Source organism: Capricornis sumatraensis, chromosome 14 (genome assembly GCF_032405125.1).
Source record: "Capricornis sumatraensis isolate serow.1 chromosome 14, serow.2, whole genome shotgun sequence".
In the NCBI taxonomy this organism is placed as follows: domain Eukaryota; kingdom Metazoa; phylum Chordata; class Mammalia; order Artiodactyla; family Bovidae; genus Capricornis; species Capricornis sumatraensis.
In genome coordinates this window covers 36,492,794-36,513,107 of record NC_091082.1, presented here as the reverse complement: position 1 = coordinate 36,513,107, position 20,314 = coordinate 36,492,794, and the positions used below count along the sequence as shown (strand labels likewise).

The 20,314-nt window shown below is 39.4% G+C and overlaps 1 protein-coding gene across 1 annotated transcript; it reads left to right on the top strand.

Annotated features, from left to right (window-relative positions):
* Window positions 1–276: 276 nt before the first annotated feature.
* On the top strand, window positions 277–16,394 carry SDE2 (SDE2 telomere maintenance homolog). The gene is made up of 7 exons (XM_068986342.1): window positions 277–396; window positions 5,850–5,967; window positions 8,015–8,126; window positions 8,465–8,634; window positions 9,432–9,546; window positions 12,559–13,063; window positions 16,001–16,394. Exons 1-7 carry the CDS (start codon window positions 277–279, stop codon window positions 16,220–16,222), a joined length of 1,362 nt encoding a protein of 453 aa, XP_068842443.1. The 3' UTR covers window positions 16,223–16,394.
* The last annotated feature ends 3,920 nt before the right edge of the window (window positions 16,395–20,314 follow it).

The window sequence follows — 20,314 nt, the reverse complement described above, 5'->3', positions numbered from 1 at the left end:
ACCCCGCGCCAGCCTTTTATAGAGAGTCCCTCGAGCCCCGCCCTAGCAACTTCTCTTAGCAACGCCTCGCCCCGGTGCGCTGCCTTCTTATCGGCCTCTGCCAGGCCCTTCCTGTTCCCCTCCCCCAGTCAGCTTTGCTCCGCTGCTTCAGGTCACGTGACTGTCCCCAGGGGAGGGGCGGGGCGCTGGGTGAACGAGCTTACGTCATCAAGATACGCCGGGTAGGTGGTGGTTCTTAGCGCTCCTGGGAGTGTCGAGGTTCCGCGACTGGGTGAGATGGCGGAGACGGCGGCACTGGTGTGGCTTCGGGGCCCTGGCTTCGGGTGCAAGGCGGTGTGGTGTAGTTCGGCCCCGTGCTCCGTACGAGATTTTATCTGTCGACACTGCAAAGATCAGGTGAGGTTTGTGGTTCCTGGAAAGAAGAGGACAGAGGAGGTCAGGGGCAGGAATAGGTGCGGTGAGGGTGTGTCGGGGGGGAGGTCTATTTTGGGGGTTTTTCAGTTTTTGAGGCTGAGGGTTCCTCAGTTTCAAACTGATAATGAGCGCTTTCGTCGCTTTTGTTTTGTGATGGTTTTGTCCCAGAGAAGGGAGAAAAACCCTTCTGCTCACAGGCGCTATAGTCCGGCCCTCAGTCTGGACTAACAGACCCTTTGGTATTATTCTCTTCATCCGTAAAGGAGGCATTTGGCCCAGATGATTTTTAAGGCTCACTTCCTTACTTTCACTCTACGGTTATGTGACGTACATTTTTGTCCATTGATAACACAGCCCTGTTAGCTCCATCCTAGAGAAGTATGTCATATCCAAAGGATGATTGGGAACGAAGTGGATCCTTCTGGTCACTGGTCGTGGCCAAGCACTCACATAGGCCCTGTCGAGAGCATGATCTTAGGGCCTGTCATTTAGACGATTTCATTAATCATACGATGCTCTTATTTGTCCAGGCGTATTTTTCAAAAACTTATAAAGTTACATATGTGTAGTTTACTTAATTATGACGTAAGCAAGCTTTTACCAACTATAAGATATTAAACCTGTTATGTTATTTAAAGAATTAGATGCTCTCCTTGAATCTAATTTTAATTTTGACATTTGACCTCTTACTCTATTTTTCTTTATAAGCACACCTCCTCCGTGTTTCCCTAGACTTTCTCTGGTTGTAATTTATGAGCCTAACACATGTTAACACTGCAGTCTAAACCACATCTTTACTTGGACTGGTTCCATGAAGAAGCAGTGTCTGTTTGCCAGTCGTGTAGTTTTCAGTTTCCTGTTTTCTTCCTATACTTCAGTCCAGTTTAACTGCTGTCAGAACTGACAGTTTCCATCAGTTTGCCATCTGAATGGGGAAATCTTTTCCAAAATAGGTGGATTTTAATATCTTTGAAAATAACTCTTATCTCATGAGTACCATTTTCAAACTCATTGACAGTTCATCCAAAGTGGGACCAGAAAAATTTAGACCTTAATTATGAGGAGTCTTGGAAAAAATTTAAAATAAGAAGTAAGAAATATGAATGAATGAATTCAGTCATATCCTTAAGAAGCATGGCCATAATAAGTATGAACAAAACCACAAAACTTATAAAAGGGCATTTGATGAGATACTGGAATAAATAAAAATAGTGCAGTTTCACACCTGTGCCTTTTAAAATAAAACTGATCTGACACATGATAAAGTTGGTGTTAGTTCTCCCTGAAGAAGTGAAAAATCAGCCCAGCAGTTCATTAGGCTGGGATAACAGACATAGATAGAGCCAGCTGCAAAGTCAATATAAAGTGTTTCTCTTAAGGACATGTTGCAGTGGTGAAATGTCAAAAATCATTTCCTCGAAAGGCTACTTCTTTTTCATTCTTTTCGAAACCTTACCTTGAAAATCATAGATTATAAGAATAAACTGCTGTTTGAAGTTGTATCAGTAAGAAGCATCCCACTCTTGCCTTGAGAATCTAAGTTTTTTTGATGTAGAGAAGCACTCTTGATTTCCAGGTGCAGAGCCTCAAATTAAGGGGTTTCTAGACACAACATTGCACATTTATTTTAGCTCTGTAGTTTCCAAGGAAACAGGAGCCTGGATCTCCTTCACAGTCTAGACCTGGTATTGTCCCTGATACACACAGCCCTGCTCTATTGTGAGCCTTTTAAAACATTGTTTCATTTAAATTTTATCTAAATTCCATCCTAGCCCCCAATCCTATAACTGTATGTTTTTATTTGTTGGTGAGACACCTCATGATTCCTCTGGTGTGCAGTCCCTCTCTTGTAGTGAGTTAAGAAATTTGATTTTGTTTTTCTCTGGTGGCCTTGGCTGATTGGCCCAAGACACATATAATACTTCGTGTTCGATATGCCTTATAAAGGTTAAAAACAGTTAAATTGATTCTAAATTTTCTTTGTTTTGTTTTTTTTTCCTACTAGAAAATTGACAAGAATCTTAGATAGAAAAATGCAATTTTGGTAATCAGTTGTCTGACTAAGCGGTTCTGTTCAGAAATGAAGTATGATGTGTAATCTTTCTGCCTTCATATTAAAGTTTTTTGAAGTTATTTAGGATTTTAGAAATACCATACTCATTGGATATACAAAATATTAAACTAAAGTGGCTCTTAATTTATAAACATTAAATATATAGAAGGTATATTACTTGTCTCATTTAATTTTGCAGCTTTTTAAAGTAAACAGGATTTTATAGACAAGAATCATCCTTCATGTTAATCACATCATTGTATATGGCCTGAGTTCCTTTCCTCTCTCCTGGTACTATATTTGCCTGGGAAAATGCCAGTCAGTCTAAATTCAGCTCTCCACCTATTTTGAGTGGCATCTAGGCAGTGACCCTGGTAGGGGAACTAATGTCTCATGACAAATTCACATACACCAGCCTTAGTGTTGCTTGGCAATTCTACTGTAATTGCATTTGGATTAGAGAAATCCGCTGGATTGCAGGACTGCTGAGAATATTGATCCCGATAGCCCTTGGGCAGCTGGACAGAGCCTGGGTGTGCCCAGAATCTCAACCCATCCTTAGTAGCTTTGCTCACACTCCCCAGGGTGTCATCCAGATATTATTTGTGTTTACCGTGGTATGAAAATGATTGAGAGGCACAGCTCAGTTCATCACTTTTTCACTCTCCTGGATTACTCTCTCACATCCTCTCTCTTTAAATCTCCAAGACTTATTCCATCTCAAGGTCAAACTCTGTATTCAAGCAGTAAGGACAGAATTTTCCTTTCCCCACAGCAGTGCTCTGGTAGGTACCTGCTGTATATTCAGCCTTCTTGTGTGTTACTGGGGATGAACTGTCATTATTTTACAAGTAATTTGCAGTTATCTTCTACTTTGTAGAGTAACCCCTCGTTCTCACCTACTGAAAGACTTATTCGGCGTTAGTGCTTTCTCCCCTGTGTTTTCCAGTGTTTTCCCTTTTTCCTGGATCATTCCTACCAGTGGATCATTCCTACCAGTGTGCAAACATGAACCCACATCCCTTCCAGCTATTGCTTTATTTTCTCTGATTTTCTTGATTTAAAAAAATATGCTTGAACATAATTTTTTCTCCTTTAGAACCCACTCTAGTTCAGCTTTTCTGTTCCCATCACTTCACCAGCTCTGTGTCATGCTGGTCAGTATCTTCTGTGTGGCAGTATGCAGCGATCAGTTTTCATCTTGCTTGGCCTCAGCCTCAGTTTGCACAGTTGACCATTCCCCCCTTAATACACTTCTCTCACTTGTGCATATGACACCCTCAGTTCTCTTCCATCTCGCTGGCCTCTCCTTTCCAGTCTCTCTTGCTGCTTCGTCCTCATCACCCTGAGCTCTCATGTTGGAGGAGCCCCTTCCTCATCCCAGTGGTTTTGTCCATACTCACAGCTTTCAGTACCATCAGTGTGCTGATAGCTTTCAAGTGTTAATCTTCAGCACAGACTTCTTCCCCAAACTCCAGACTTATATAACACCTGGTCTGCTTGGCATCTCCATCTGCTTGTGTAATAAACATCTCACACTAAAATATCCGAAACGAGACTGATTTTCTCTTTGAAATTTCCTTTTCCCTCTTAATAGGTGCCAACTCTATTTTTCCATTTGTCAAACCAAACTTCTGGAATCTTAATTTCTCTATTGAGCACACTCCCTTCACTAGAGCATTAGCATTTTCATTCAGAGTGTCCTCAGAATCTCACATTTCTCTTCTACTCTGCCGCTACTGCCCTGGTACACATAGAAATGTCTCACCTGGATTATCCCCATGATCTCTCTGCTTCTGTAGTCTTATTTTTACAGTTTAACAGAGTGATCCTTTAAAAGCATGACTGATCTCAGTTTGTTTAAAACTCTACAGTAGTTTTATTCAGAGTGCCATCCAGAACCCTTACAGTGGTTTTGAAGGCCTTATCACTCACTCCCCTTTGTGTACTTCATTCCAGCCATGTCGGCCGTGTTGCTCTTCCTTGAATACTCTAAGCTCATCTGTGTTGCAGTCTTTGCATTTGCTGTTGCCTCTGGAATGCTGTCCCCCCAGACAACCATATGGCTTATCCTCCCACTTTCTTAAATTCTCTGCTTTCTCTGACTGACCATATATATTAACTAGATTAGCACCACACCTATCCACATATCTTAATCCCCTTTACCCTGGATTTCACCCCTTGACATAATATATAATTTGTCAATTACATAATTATATCAAACGTAATATATGTTTGTTCATAATTTGTCTTCCCCCACTAGAATATAAGCATCATGAGGCAGGATTTGCGTTCACTATGGTATTCATGGTAGTATTCCAACGCTTGAAAAGTGCCATGCTCATAGCAGGCAGCTGAGTGAAGGAATGGGTCCCGTTAAAATAGCTGTGTGGTGTGCCTCAGAATGAATGTTCAGAGTTTCCACTTCAGGAAGATGCCAGAAATGCTTTTTTCCTTTCTGTTTGTATTTAGATCTCTTTATTCTTCATGTTGCAGATTTAATTGTCAACCTCCGATATAACCTTCTATAAGTTCCATATAACTTTGGAGAATACTCCTCTGTTGTGTTATTTTATGGCATCAGAAACTTGTTTAGGGGCTTCCCTGGCAGTCCGGTGGTTAAGACTCAGAGCTCCCACTGCAGAGGGTGTGGGTTTGATCTCTGGTTGAGAGCCAGGATCCTGCATGCCAAGTGTTGAGGCTAAAAAAAAAGAAGCTTGTTTAGAAAACCTTACAGTATTTATATTTTCTTTTCATCACTTCATCTGAGAATTTTTTTGAAATACATAGAGTGGGTTTGGGGGGGTATGTGGGCTTCTTCAGAGATTGGCTGGAACTCAGGGAGAGGCTGGCAGAAGAGATTAATTACCAACTGCCAGCTGATTCTAAAACTGTTAAAGCTTATGTAAGAGTATTAAAAACCATATTTTTGTCTCCTCCTCTCCCCTCTTCTTATCCCTGTCTACACTTTTCAAGATGTCAGTTTTAAATTTGGGACCACTCAATGTTCAACTTGGTATTATTTTTAAGTCAGAGGAAATGGGACCGTCAGAGTTAATAGATCTGAGCCCCTGTAATCTTCCACCTTGACTCCTATTTCCTGTTAGAGAATGAAAAAGAGCAGTTTTAATTTTCACCCAAGAGGCAAAAAGTTCTTTATATCATGATTAGGTAGGTATTAGGAAAAAGTTGTACCTAGAATACATCATATAAAATGACTTTTTTCTTTTAGTGGTTTTCATTTTTTTTCAATTCAGCAGATATTAATTTATCATATCTACTAACTCCTTGTAACTGAAATAATAAAAAATAAGCTAGGTCCCTTCCTGCAAAAACACTTGTCTCAGAAACAGCATTGAAAGAACCCCTCATTTGTCTCTAGGTTGTTCCAGTGGAATGCTTCTTTGTGAAGTGCAATGGATCACTTGTTAACACCAGTGACACAGTGCAGCATGGAGCTGTTTATAGTTTGGAACCAAGACTTTGTGGTGGAAAAGGAGGTAGGACGTGAATGTTGACGGCTTAGTAGTAATATATCTGCATTCTGTGGCCAGATGTATTAAATTAACAAACTCCTTGGAATCTGTAGTGTACCAGCCTTGGTTTATCTTATGAAGTCCTTTGTTAATTTACCTAGTTTTGAATATTTTCTCTTTTATTCTTTTTGGGGAAGATACAGTATGATAAAATTCCCACCTTCTCTAGCCCAGCGAGATCACTCTTAGGCACCCTAGGCTCTCAGTCTTTGGGGAGAATTAGATGGAGAGGTGATGGCTGTTCTGTCCAGTTTGCTGATGAGTGTTAGAACAATCAAATCTCCTTTTGCTGTTCTCAGCATTTTGTTTGGTTATTCTAGTTCCACGGGAAGTCTGATGTCACTTTATGAAATACAACTGTTTACAGATTGAGGTAGATTAAGGTCATGGTTGTAGTAACTCATTTTAGAGAGAAAACAAACTAAAAGAGCAAAAACTGAATATGAACAATTCTTGGTATTTCTCCTGATGGACTAACATATAATTTTTAGGCTTTCTCAAAATTTGTGGTGACTTGGTTTGGTTTTCTTTCTTTTTTTTTTTTTTTCCTTTCACAATTTTTTATTTCTTCATTGTTTTTGTCCTTTTTGTAGAAATTCTTTGTTCATTTGTTTTGTTTTGTTTTTTTAAGTATCTTTTTTTTTTGTTTTTAATCTTTAATTCTTACATGTGTTCCCAAACATGAACCCCCCTCCCACCTCCCTCCCCATAACATCTCAGTGGGTCATCCCCATGCACCAACCCCAAGCATGCTGTATCCTGCGTCAGACATAGACTGGCGATTCAATTCTTACATGATAGTATACATGATAGAATGCCATTCTCCCAAATCATCCCACCCTCTCCCTCTCCCTCTGAGTCCAAAAGTCCGTTATACACAGCTGTGTCTTTTTTCCTGTCTTGCATACAGGGTCGTCATTGCCATCTTTCTAAATTCCATATATATGTGTTAGTATACTGTATTGGTGTTTTTCTTTCTGGCTTACTTCACTCTGTATAATCGGCTCCAGTTTCATCCATCTCATCAGAGCTGATTCAAATGAATTCTTTTTAACGGCTGAGTAATACTCCATTGTGTATATGTACCACAGCTTTCTTATCCATTCATCTGCTGATGGACATCTAGGTTGTTTCCATGTCCTTGGTTTGGTTTTCAAAGAACTAACATCTCAGATTACAGTCATCCTGCTGTTTGAAATTCTGTCAATATGAAGCTTTTTGTGTCAGCTAGTGACAGATGAAAATTGCTTTATTGCAAAATCTCATCATATAGTTTGTAAAATTCTTAATTGTGGAATTTGGGGATTTCTGTACTAGGTATAGCCCTCTAAAATAAGAGAAAGTGTGAAAAGCACAAGATTGAATCACATTTATCATTTATTCTAACCCTTTGCTACCTGGGTTAGAATCTTGATGTGCATTTCCTTTAAAACTGAAAAGAAAGTAGAGATCACCTTTACTCTTATGATAATCTTATAATATAATAGTACTCTTTTCACAAGTTCGGCTTTTATCCATCCTTGAATACTTAAAAAAATTTATTTATTTTAATTGGAGGCTAATTACTTTACAGTATTGTGGTGGTTTTTGCCACACCTTGACATGAATCAGCCACGGGTATACATGTGTCCCCCTCTCCTGATCCCATCCCGCTGGGCTGTCCCAGTGCACCAGCTTTGAGTGCCCTCTTTCATGCATCGAACTTGGACTGGTCACCTATTTCACATATGCCAATATACATGTTTCAGTACTAGTCTCTCAAATCACCCCACCCTCACCTTCTCCCACAGAGTCCAAAAGTCTGTTCTACCTGTGTCTTTTTTGCTGTCTTGTATATAGGGTCATCATTACCATCTTTCTAAATTCCATTTATATGTGTTAATATACTGTATTGGTGTTTTTCTTTCTGACTTACTTCACTCTATATAATAGGCTCCAGTTCATCCACCTCATTAGAACTGACCATCTTAGAATACTTTTTAACCTACTTTCTTCAAATACATTTGTTTAGGTTTTGGCTCAATGCTCCGAGCACTCGGTGCTCAGATTGAAAAGACAACCAATCGAGAGGCTTGCCGGGATCTCAGTGGAAGGAGATTACGAGATGTCAATCATGAAAAAGCGTAAGATGCCCACCTGTTTTGTTTTTTAAAGAGACGTAGTTTTTTGTTTTTTAAAGAGACAGTGATGGCACACACACCACGCATATCAGAAATGTAAACTTAAAATACTTATGCTCTAATTTGTTGTTACCAGACTTAACCTTTTCCATGACTGAATAATTATCTTTGGGTTTTAGTCAAGTCCATAACAGTATACTAGTAAGTATGGCACACCTTTCTGAGGGACTATCACAGGGTGAATAAGAGTGCAATAATTTGTATAGGTGGGGTGTTACCTATATAAATGTATGTGTGTATAATTTAGCCATTTAGTTACGTCTCCTCTTTCCCATCCCCAGAATGGCTGAATGGGTAAAACAACAAGCCGAGCGAGAAGCTGAAAAGGAGCAAAAGCGCCTGGAACGACTGCAGCGGAAGCTTGCAGAACCCAGGCACTGCTTCTCCAGCCCCGACTACCAGCAGCAGTGCCATGAGATGGCCGAGCGCCTGGAGGATTCCGTCCTCAAAGGTGAGGAGGAGGGTTCCTTTGTGCCATCTGCAGGCATCCTGGAAGCCAGCTGTTCCACTCCAAGGGCAATTCTTGACCCTTCTTAGGTTATAGACTTATGAGAATCTGATGAAGCTATGAAATTTCTCCACTCAGTAATGAACACAGTTTGCCTTACTACATGGAGGGGAAAAACCCACATATCCACACAACATTTGACATAGTTGATCCCTGAGCTCTGGGGGCTCATGGGCCCCAGGTAAGAATGCTTTTTGTGCTTCCTGGGAATAAGCTAAGTTTTCAGGAGGTACCAAGACTCCCACATATTTGCTTTCAGTTTTAGGTCCCCTTTTTATTAAATGGTTTTTAATGGGAATGATTATTCTTAGTTTTTATGTTTTAGCATCAAAAGCATTATGCTAGGACTCAGTGCATTCAGTTGGATAAGGATGAGTCTTTTCCATCAAAAGGGCTATAACATAATAGGGGAAAGATGGCTGTATACAAATAAGGGGATGCATAAGGGGCATAAGGGGGTCGATTGTTAGGTTTGAGGAGTGTTAGGAATGGATCTGTAAGCTTCAAAGTTACAAATTGGACATAGTGCTTTAAAAATCTGGTGTAAGAGCCAAAATGGTTATTTTAAATCTGTAAATTTAAGATTAGTCTCATTTTAACTGGATTAAATTTTGGTACGCTGAGAAATTTAAATCTAGAGCTTTAGATTGCAGCTCTTTTTGCAATCCAGATTATTTTTAAATTCTTTAATTAAACTTAGTCCTGATAGTAGAAACTGAGTTGTTAAAATTTGTGGCTAGGCATGCAGGCTGCCTCTAGCAAGATGGTATCGGCAGAAATTGGTGAGAGTCGGAAACGGCCAAACAAATCAAAAACAGACGGAGGAGCCAGTACAGGGAAAAGGAAATGCTTTTGGTAAGTGCGTTCATTTTCATTCCAAATAGATCTTTGAGGACTGAATAAAAATATTTTTTTCTTTCTGTTTATCCCTCTAGAATATCTTGTTCTGAAACTTACCTACTATATTTCTTCCTTGTCTTATCTGGTATAAACACACTTTTAAGTAAAGTCTAATGGAAGCTCAGAAATTTTCCAGAGTATTTCAGATCAGGTTTCAGTGATTCTCACATTATACACATTAGTAATGGTTTCTGCCATAAGTGCCATTAATAGAATCTAAGGGACAGTTTGTTTGCCTTCAGTGAAAAAATCACACAAAAAATAGCTTTATACTTGACTATTAGACGTTGAAAGAGGTAACTTTCAGAATTCCAGGGGGAAGCCATGACTTTAGTTTCCAAGTTGTCCTGTTTTCTCTGGTTTTTCATAGTCATCACTGAGGTCTTCGGTCACCCTTCCAGACCTCTCTTCATCACTTTTGCTCTTGTGGGTGAAAAGCACAGCAGTACTTTTTCTTAACCCTTTTACTCTTAGTTCCTCCTCCCTTCCCAGTTGGTCCTCTGGTTACCAGCTTAGTTCTCTTGGGTCAGATTCTAGATGATGATAAGTTGAGTTGGATCTTGGCTTGTTTGTTGGCTTCCCGAAAGGTAATTGCTAACTAAACAATATTTAACTCGGTCCAGCATAGAATTTTTTGTGTTCTTTCTGAAATGGAAATTAAATGTTCCTGAGAGAAAATGTAATGGTATTTCCTGTGGGTCTCTTTTTTTAAGCCAGGTTTATTGATATATAATTTATATACAGTAAAATTCACCCTTTTTGAACAGTTCTTCAAGGTTTGAAAAGTTTATAATACATAATTATGTAAGCATCACCAAAATCAGGCTGTAGAATATTTTTGTCAGCCTCAGAAGTTCCTTTGTGTCCTTTTGCAGTTAATTTTCCTCCCCCCATCTCCACCCCTGTCAACCACTGATCACTAGCCTGACGTTTATTCCTATGGTTTCTTTTTTTCTAGAATGTCATATAGCTTTTTGCATCTCTTTCTGTTTTTTTTTTTAATGCTTCTAAGAGCATTCGTTATCAGATCTAAACTGTTAAAGTATTAGCAAAGAGGTATGTTTCCACAGAATTACTTAACAGTGCATTCCTGTAATACAGCCAAGAGATGCACACACATCAATCAGTTCAGTACAGTCACTCAGTCATGTCTGACTCTTTGTGACCCCATGGGCTGCAGCACACCAGGTTTCCTTGTCGATCACCAACTCCTGGAGCCTACTCAAACTCATATCCATTGAATCGGTGATGCCATCCAACCATCTCATCTTCTGTCATCCCCTTCTCCTCCTGCCTTCAACCTTTCCCAGCGTCAGGGTCTTTTCAGATGAGTCAGTTCTTCACATCAGGTGGCCAAAGTATTGGAGTTTCAGCTTCAGCATCAGTCCTTCCAATGAATATTCAGGACTGCTTTCCTTTAGGATGGACTGGTTGGATCTCCTTGTAGTCCAAGGGACTCTCAAGAGTCTTCTCCAACACCACAGTTCAAAAGCATCAATTCTTCGGCGCTCAGCTTTCTTTATAGTCCAACTCTCACATCCATACCTGACTACTGGAAAAATCATAGCTTTGGCCAGATGGACCTTTGTTGGCAAAGTAATGTCTCTGCTTTTAAATACGCTGTCTAGGTTGGTCATAACTTTTCTTCCAATGAGTAAGTGTCTTTTAATTTCATGGCTGCAGTCACCATCTGCAGTGATTTTGGAGCCCCTCAAAAATAAAGTCTGTCACAGTTTCCATTATTTCCCCATCTATTTGCCATGAAGTGACGGGACCGGATGCCATGATCTATATTAGTTTTCTGAATGTTGAGCTTTAAGCCAACTTTTTCACTCTCCTCATTCACTTTCATCAAGAGGCTCTTTAGTTCTTCTTTGCTTTCTGCCATAAGGGTGATATCATCTGCATATCTGAGGTTATTGATATTTCTCCTGGCAATCTTGATTCCAGCTTGTGCTCCACACATCAATGGTTATCATCAAAATAAAAATATGAACACATCCACGTACATCCCTCCCTTCCTTCTGTTCCTGCCTGGCATATATTCCTCAGAGACGGTTTAATCCATGTTCAAGGTGTTTTTTGTTTTGTTTGTTTAATCAATTATAACAAAAATATTTACAGATTGGTTAATTCAGCAGCTCTAATTTTTATCGTACATTGTCACCTCTGGACATCTAGAAAGCCTTGATGTTGTAAAATAGTGTACCTTGTCTACAATAAACATAGGTACCTTATAAAAATGCACATACAGACCCATGGTTATAACTTAAAACTGTCTTCTAGGTAATGGAGATATTAGCCAAGAGCCCTTCCCGTCACCCTGCCTCTTACCCCTGTCTTCAGCATTTCAGTGACTAAGTAGCAGATTACATTTAGTTCCAAGAGGTGGATTAACATACATAGTCCCAGAAGACACAGCCCTTCATTGTTATAGGAAGGGCTGGGCCTTCTTTTTTCACTTAGCATAGTGCTTTTGAGACCCATATATGGTGTTATATGTATTGATAGTTCATTCCTTTCTACCGCCAAGTGTTGTTGCCTGGTATGGCTGTACCACAACCTGTTTATCCATTCTTTAGTTGTTAGGCATTTGGGTAGTTTCCAGTTTGGGGCGATTATGAATAAAACTGGATTTTCTTTTAACTGTTCGTTATTTTATCTAATTTCCAACAGTTAAAATTCATACAATATTAGGAAAAAGCCTTTAAGCAAAATCAATTAAAGAGAGTCACATGTTTTAAAGAGAGATCCTTAGGATCTTTGGAATGTTGCTCTCAGTCTCCCGGAAATTTTTTTTTCGTTCTGTTTATACCTTTGGGATATCTTGTTCTGAAACTTACCTGCTCTCCATCTCCATCTAGCAGATATCCTTATTCAGAGTCTGTTTCCTGGACTAACTGCAGTCTCTCTATTTTCAAGTTGAAGCTGTAAATGGCATTAAATCTTTCTATTACTTTCTGATAGGATGGGCATGGAAGGACTAGGGACTGCAGAGGGGTCCAGCTCTGAGAACTCTGATGACGACAGTGAAGAAGCACCAAGTACTTCTGGAATGAGCTTTCATGTTTCTCAAAATGGCTGTGGTGGTGTTGACAGGGCAGCTGAAATTCCTAGTAGTTCTCAGCAGGCAAGAGTATTGAGTACAGACTGTAGATCACCAGAAGAACCACAGAGCCCTTTGACTGACTCTGGGAACAGTATTTCAGAAGACTTGTGTGCTGAGCTGGGGGAGACACCTACCCAGGAGTACATGGAAAGGAAGAGGGCTGTAGAAACAGAGAACACCCAGGAGAAAAAGGAGGCAGAGGGTAAAGAACCCTTAGAAAAGGAAGCAGCTGGAGTTGGACAGAATACGGAGCAAGAAACAAAAGAAATGGCTGATGGGGAAAGAGCTGCCAAGGGAGCACCTGGAGAAGATAGGCAAAACATTGCTGTTGCCAAGCTGGAGGCCAGCCAGTCAGGAAACATGGTGAGTAAATTTTAAGAGGCGATGTCTAAAGCCAAGTCAGTTTTTTTTCCTTAAACCTTTTGTTTTGTGTTGGGGTATACTCGATTAACAGTTTCGATAAATTCAGGAGAGCCACAAAGGGACTCAACCATCCGAACACATGTATGCATTCCCCCGCTAACCCCCCTCTCATCCAGGCTGCCACATAACACTGAGCAGAGTTCCATGTTAAAGCCAAGCCAATTTAATCTCTGCAGTAGGTCATTAAAATGAAAATATGTGCTTTTCCCCATCAGCTGCTTAGTGGAAAGGCTTGTTTAATAATCAGAAGTCGATGATAGTGAAGCTTGTCGTATCTCCCCCCACTCAACCCCCCAAAAGAAAAATCCTTGGATTTTTTGTTTTTAAGCTGTGGAATTGGTATTATTTTGCCACTAGGTGGTGTCCTTGGTTCTATATTTCATCAATTCTAGGATGCACATTTTTCGCATTTTAATATCTCTGAGTTTGGATATATATATCACATTACAGTTTACTTGATATGATTTATTCTTTCTTAATAATACAGGCAGTAGTAAGGCACATTATGATAGATGGCACTTTTAGATTTGATGAAATGTGCTCATTTTCCTGTCACTACATTTCTTGTTAGTTTTTCTTTCTCAGGTGAGTTACTGTTTGAACACAGTTGTCAGTTGAATGTGAAGACCTTTCCTGCAGAAGGGGAGCAGTTCCTTTTAAATTTATCATTAAATCTTAAGCCTTACACTCAGCTTTTTAAAAACTTATTTTCATTATGCATGCTTTCCCTTAAATAGTTATTTGCTATCTTCAATGGACTGACTTCCAGCAAAAATCTTTAACGTTTATTTTTCAGTCTAATGATTTCCTTTTTAGGACAGATGAAACCTGACTTGGCTTCCTTTGATAAACAAAAGCTACCATTATTTATTTAAAGCACCTTCCCTACTCCCAGGAAATAAGCAGAAATGCATATATTGCTCTTTCTAGGGGAGATAGTGAAATTTTTTGAGCTAAGGGCTTTAAATTGACCCTCACACCATCTCTGGAGTTGTAAGAATGGTCAGCTTTTACGTAACTCATATGGTGCTAGGAGTTTATCCTGAGCAAAGTCTTAGAAAAATGAAAATAGAATAAAACCTGATTTGACTTTTAATCTTTGAGCTTTTAACTGTGGAAATTTTGTTCCTGATGTAGTTGTAGCTGTTGTATTCATAATAACTCTGTGCAGCCATGTGTGATTCTTCAAAAACACATAGTGGGTTAGGATTTGGCCATGTATAAAGAAGTCAAAATTCACTCTAGAAGTCTAACAAAATAACCTTAAAAAAAAAGAGATCAACTAGAAAGATAAAGAATTTATCTATAGAGTTGTTCAGTATTTTTGAACAACTTAACTTTGAGAGAATTATTATCCTTTGACTATGCTGACAACGGTTTGTCTAGTCAAAGCTGTGCTTTTTCCAGTGGTCATGTATGGATGTGAGAGTTGGACCATAAAGAAAGCTGAGCACCAAAGAATTGATGCTTTTGAACTGTGGTGTTGGAGAAGACTCTTGAGAATTCCTTGGACTGCAAAGAGATCCAACCAGTCAATCCTAAAGGAAATCAGTCCTGAATATTCACTGGAAGGACTGATGCTGAAGCTGAAGTTCCAGTACTTTGGCCACCTGATGCAAAGAACTGACTCATTTGAAAAAACCCTGATGCTGGGAAAGATTGAAGGCAGGAGAAGGGGACGACAGAGGATGAGATGGTTGGATGGCATCACCGATTTGATGGATATGAGTTTGAGCAAGCTCTGGGAGTTGGTGATGGACAGGGAAGCCTGGCATGCTGCAGTCCATGGGGTCGCAAAGAGTCAGACACGACTGAGCGACTGAACTGAACTGAATATGTTTTTTAAAAAACTCCTAAATAAAAAAACCTCCTAGGTGAGGAACTTCCTGGTGGTCCAGTGGTTAAGAATCTCCCTTCCAATGCAGGGGACATGGGTTCAGTCCCTGGTTGGGGAACTAAGAACCCACATGCCTGAGGGCAACTAAGCCTTTGGCACCACAACTAGAGAAAGCGGATGTGCTGCAACAAAGAACCAGTGCAGCAAAAAAAAAAACAAAACAAACAACCCAAAATCCCTAGATGAACACTTTCATTCTTGGCAGAGCATCCGTCATTAAGAGTATTTAATTTTGTGTAAGTCTATAAAGTTACTTGGTTGATAGAACAATTGCAGGTCTTTTGAACAGCATTTAAATTTGTCAAGTTAAAAAAGTGAGAACTTTAACAATCATGATTATTTGATTAGAATAGAAAGCTTAAGATTATGGGGTTAGGGAACTTGCCCTGGTGGTTCAGTGCCTAAGACTCCACGCTTCCAGGGCAGGGGCCTGGATTCCATCCCTGGTCAGGGAACTAGATCCCTCATGCCACAGTGATGAAGGTCCCATATGTGACAACTAAGACTTGATGCAGCCTAATAAATATTTTCTAGAAAGATGATGGGGTTAATATCAGTAGATTCTTAGGCATAGGATTCTCATTAAAATGAACCTCTATAGGATGCTGCTTTTTTCTCCAGTCATAGTGGGAAGGGTAGGTGAGGTAAGTGAAGTATGTTTTGCTGTTTGAATTTTTACTGGATAAGTCAGAAAAGAAAAGTTATGTTCATACATATTAAGATTTATCTGTTTTGGAATCTTATAACTTAAGTTGTTGTTCTGAATACCTGTTTCTAAGTATATAGATAAAAAAATGAATGTTTACTTGAATTGAGAACATGTATAGAATAACATGATTATTAGCATTCAGCAGTAAGATATGGCATATTAAATGAAAATTTCTTGAAAAATAGGATGTCAGTGACAGTTGAAGAAAGTTTTAATTAGAGACAAAGGAATGGACTGACTTAAAATTTCTCTTTTTTTTTCTTTTTCTCAGGATATCAGTCAGGAAACTTTAGATTTACTGGCAATCAGTTCTGTTGCAGAAATGGAGTTGCTGGGCTTGGAGAAGCTCAAGTGTGAACTCCTGGCCCGGGGACTGAAGTGTGGAGGCACTCTCCAGGAGCGGGCAGCAAGGCTCTTCTCTGTCAGAGGACTGGCAAAGGAGCAGATAGATCCAGCTTTATTTGCCAAGCCTTCAAAAGGGAAGAAGAAGTGAATTTCATCAGAGCTGATTTTCTGTTTCTTTACAGTCTAGTGCTTATAACCTGTATAATGTTGACTCTTGAATGTTATTCCTTTTGCTATTAAAGGTGACTTTTTCATAATCCGGGTCTAACTACCCTCTTTTTCATTATTAGATTTATGGAATTGTGAAACCATCTGAGTGTGAAGATTTTTTGTGGGACGCTTTTTTATAGCTCATTTTTAAAATAAATATAGGGCTATTCAGAGTTTGGGTTTCATTTTGTGTCTTTTAGATAAGTTGTACTTTCAATGATTTGTGGACATAAGATTATTCATAATACAGTCTTTTCTGTCTTTTAATATCTGTAGGCGCTGTAGTGGTAATTTCTTTTTCATTCTCATACTGGTAATTTCTGTTTTTCCTGATCAGTCTAGGTAGGAGTTTATTGTTTGTTGATCTGTTCTCAAAGAACCACCTTTTGGCTTTGTTGCTTTTTCTTAATTGTTTTTAATTTCACTTATTTCTGCTCTTTATTCTTTCTTCTACTTTGCTTGGGTTTACTTTGGTCTTTTTTGTTTTTCTTCTTAAGGTACGTACCAAGTCACTGACTAGACTTCGTCTAGTGTAAATATTTAAAGTTGTGAGTTTTTCTTTAAGCACTATTTCGACTCCATCTCAGAATTTTTGATATATTTTCATTTTCATTCAATTTTAAATACTTTCTGACTTTCTTGTGAAGTCTTCTTTGACCCACGGAAACTAAAAAAAAATAGTTTACCTATTTCTCCCACCCTGTACTCCCTGCCTCTGACAACCATCAGTCATTTCTCTGTATCTATGAAGATGGGGTTTAAAAAAAAAAAAATTGTTTTTTTTTTAGATTCCACATGTAAGAGAGCTCATATAGTATTTGTCTGTATCTTGCTTAATTCACTGAGCAAAGTGCCCTCAGGATCCATTCATATTTTGAAAATGGCAAAATTTAATTCTTTGTTAGTGGCTAAATAATATTGCATCGAATATATTGTTCATTAGTCATCCATTTATGGGTACTTCGGTTGTTTTCATATCTTGGCTGTTATAAATAATGCTGCAATTAATATGGGAGTGTACATAGCTTGCACATTTTTGTTTTCCATTTTTTATCTTTATTTATTTATTTACTTTTGGCTGTGCCTCATGGTTTGCAGGATCTTAGTTCCCAGACCAGGGACTCAAACCCAGGCCCTCAGCAGTGGAGGTGCAGAATCCAGATCATGGGACTGCCAGGGAATTGCCTTTTTTTTTTTTCTTTTTTTTTTTCAGTAAAGAGTGGGTGGATGGTGCACTTTCTGAACCCTCACATATCTGACAGGGTTTTTCTGTTACTTTTGCATATGTGATAACCTTGACTGGATATCAAATCCTAGTTTACAGTCTTCTTTAAAAACAATAGATACTTGCTATTGTTTTCTGGGATATAATATTGCAGTAGAGAAGCCTTTGATTCTGATTTTGCGTTTCTTAATGTGAATTTTTTTTCCTTGAATAGATACTGCTTTTTATTTATGCTTTAAATTTTAAAATGTCACCATGTTATTTCTAGGTATGGTCTCTTCCTTAATATTTCTTAGGTAACTTTTTTGCAGTCTAAAGACTGGCCTTTTAATTTTACACCATTATTTTCCTATTATTTGATTATTGCCTTTATTCTGTGTTTCCATGGAACCTGATTTTTGCTATATCTAATCTGCTGTTTACCACTCTTGTATTTGTAAACAGTTAGGCTTTTCCCTTAGAAAATCTATCTTTCTTTCAGATTAGTCCATGCTTACTTGCTTCTGTTTTTAAATATGTTCTCTTGAAATTTGGTATGCGTATGCTTTGGGGTCTTCTATGTTTTCTGTTTCTTTTTCATAAGGGCACCTTTCCTCTAATTCCTCAAATTGATTTCCTTATACTTTCTCAGTGTTTTAGTGTGTCTGCGTGTGCATACATTTAGATCTTCTAGGATAGGATTAGCTATACAGGGGATTTTTGGGGGCTGGGAACTGGTGTAGGAGGAAGGCAGGGGAGAAGCTTCAGGTGTCGGTTTGATTACCATAGAAGGAGAGGGAACAAAGGAGGGTTAGGTAGGAAGAATCTCGGACTACAGTCCAAGGAAGGTTGGGCCAAGCACATGGAGAGTTCTCAAGCCACAGTCATCTGTGGAATCCAGCATCTTGCTGAACAGGCCTGCCTTACTCTCCCACTGCACCCGTCGGGCAGAAAGAGTCCCCTGGAAGTAAAGGTTGGGGTGGATCTATGGATCCAGAGGGGCAGCCAGTGGGACCATCAGTCAATGATGTACTTCACCAGGGGATCTGAAGGGTATTTATTCATGGTGTTTTTTTTGGCTCAGGTAGTTGAAATCATTTTTCTTCAAATTACATGAGTACCTGTGCAAATATACATTTTTAATATTTATCTGACTGTGACCAGTTCTTAGTTGTGACAGTTTGATCTTTGTTGTGGTATGCAGGATCTTTAGTTGTGGCGTGTGGGATCTAGTTACCTGACCAAGGACCCAACTCGGGCCTCCTGCATTGGGAGTGCGGATTCTTAGCCACGGGATCACCAGGGAAGTCCCCTGTGCAAATCTTAAAAAGCACATTCAAAAGGGAAAGGGGAGAGTTTAGATTTGGTGGAAAATTTACTTTGTCAGGTTAGAGGTTCTTGCATGTGTGTGAGATTTGGGCAGCCGTGTCCAGAGACTCATTTCTGTTGTGGCAACATGAAGTTGGCTGCTCAGTGCCCCTTTCCTGATTGGCATGGTTATGCCCTTCAGTTGCCAGTTCAAGCTGTGCTCTGCTTCATTTAGGGTGGAAGTGTGAGCAGCTCTCACCCTGTTCCCCACAGCATGTACACCTTCACTGGCAAAGTAAAAAAAAAACCACATAATTCTGAAATTGTCCCTTGAAGCACTGAAGGAAGTAAGGAGGTTCACAACGCACAGAGACGGACTGTCCTGAGAGATTTGTGGCTGTGGTTTGTCCAGCTTTCACTGGTGCACGTGTGGGATGGTAATGGGCTTCTGTTAGGGTTCATTTCAATGGCTTAATCTTTATCCCCCCTGCTTGATTGAGAGATAATTGACATACATCACTGTTTAAGTTGAAGACATACAGCATGATGATTTGATTTACATATTTTGTGAAATGATAACCACGATAGTTTTAACTAACTTCTGTCTTCTCAAATATACCCAATAAAAAGAAAAAAGGGAAAATACTCGTGATGAGAACCCTTAGGATTTACTCTCTTAACTTTCCTGCGTACCACTTGATTTAAAGGTGTTTCGTGTGTACAGCAGAGATTCAGTTATACATACACATATATTCATTTTTTTTTAGATTCTTTTCTTACATAGGTTATCACAGCCTAGTACTTTTTAATCCTAAAAGTATGTACCTTTTAACTATCTTCCTCCAGTTCTCCCTTCCCCACCTTCCACCTCTGGTAACCTCTCTTTTTTAATGAGTGTGATTTTTTCTGTAGGGTTCCACGTATAAGTGAGATTATGAATTTGCCTTTCTCTGACTCAGTTTTACTTACTTGCTCACAGTTTGATTTTGAGGTACTAACCTTTCCCTTCATTTCTCGTACTACAGAGCTTCCTTGTATTCCTTTAATCACTTCCGTGGGAATTGGCAAGAAGGGGTTCAGTGTGTGTCCTCAGTTGACCACCCTGAACCAGTCCCTGTTAGTGGATTTTCTAAACCAAAAGTGCCTCCCAGAAAGTTCAATGATTTAATAGCAGATGTTAACAACTCTAGGCTGCCTCTGATCAAAATCAGTAAGGTGCCAACTGTTCAACTTCATGACGCTCCTTGTGTGTCTGAACTAGCACATGGAGGAGGTGGCTCTGTGTCACTTAGGTCCTCGCTCTCAGCCATCTGTCGACCTGTTTCTGGGGAGAAGTCTGATTCAGGTCTCCTTTCCTTCACAAGTAGTAAGGAAAAGAAGTGAGGATTTGGGAGTGTAGACAAATACTAAAAACAGGCATTCAGAACTGAGAAGGCCCCCAGGGCTTGGATATCTCAGTTTACAGCTAGATCACTTGCTACACTTCCAGGATAGAAATGACAGTCTAGGGAGGCCTGC

Excerpts from the sequence above, each read along its gene's own strand:
- SDE2 (XM_068986342.1), top strand. The coding sequence starts at position 277 with ATGGCGGAGACGGCGGCACTGGTGTGGCTTCGGGGCCCTGGCTTCGGG. Across the intron at positions 397-5,849 it reads GTCGACACTGCAAAGATCAG|GTTGTTCCAGTGGAATGCTT; the intron begins GTGAGGTTTGTG and ends ATTTGTCTCTAG. Across the intron at positions 5,968-8,014 it reads ACTTTGTGGTGGAAAAGGAG|GTTTTGGCTCAATGCTCCGA; the intron begins GTAGGACGTGAA and ends ACATTTGTTTAG.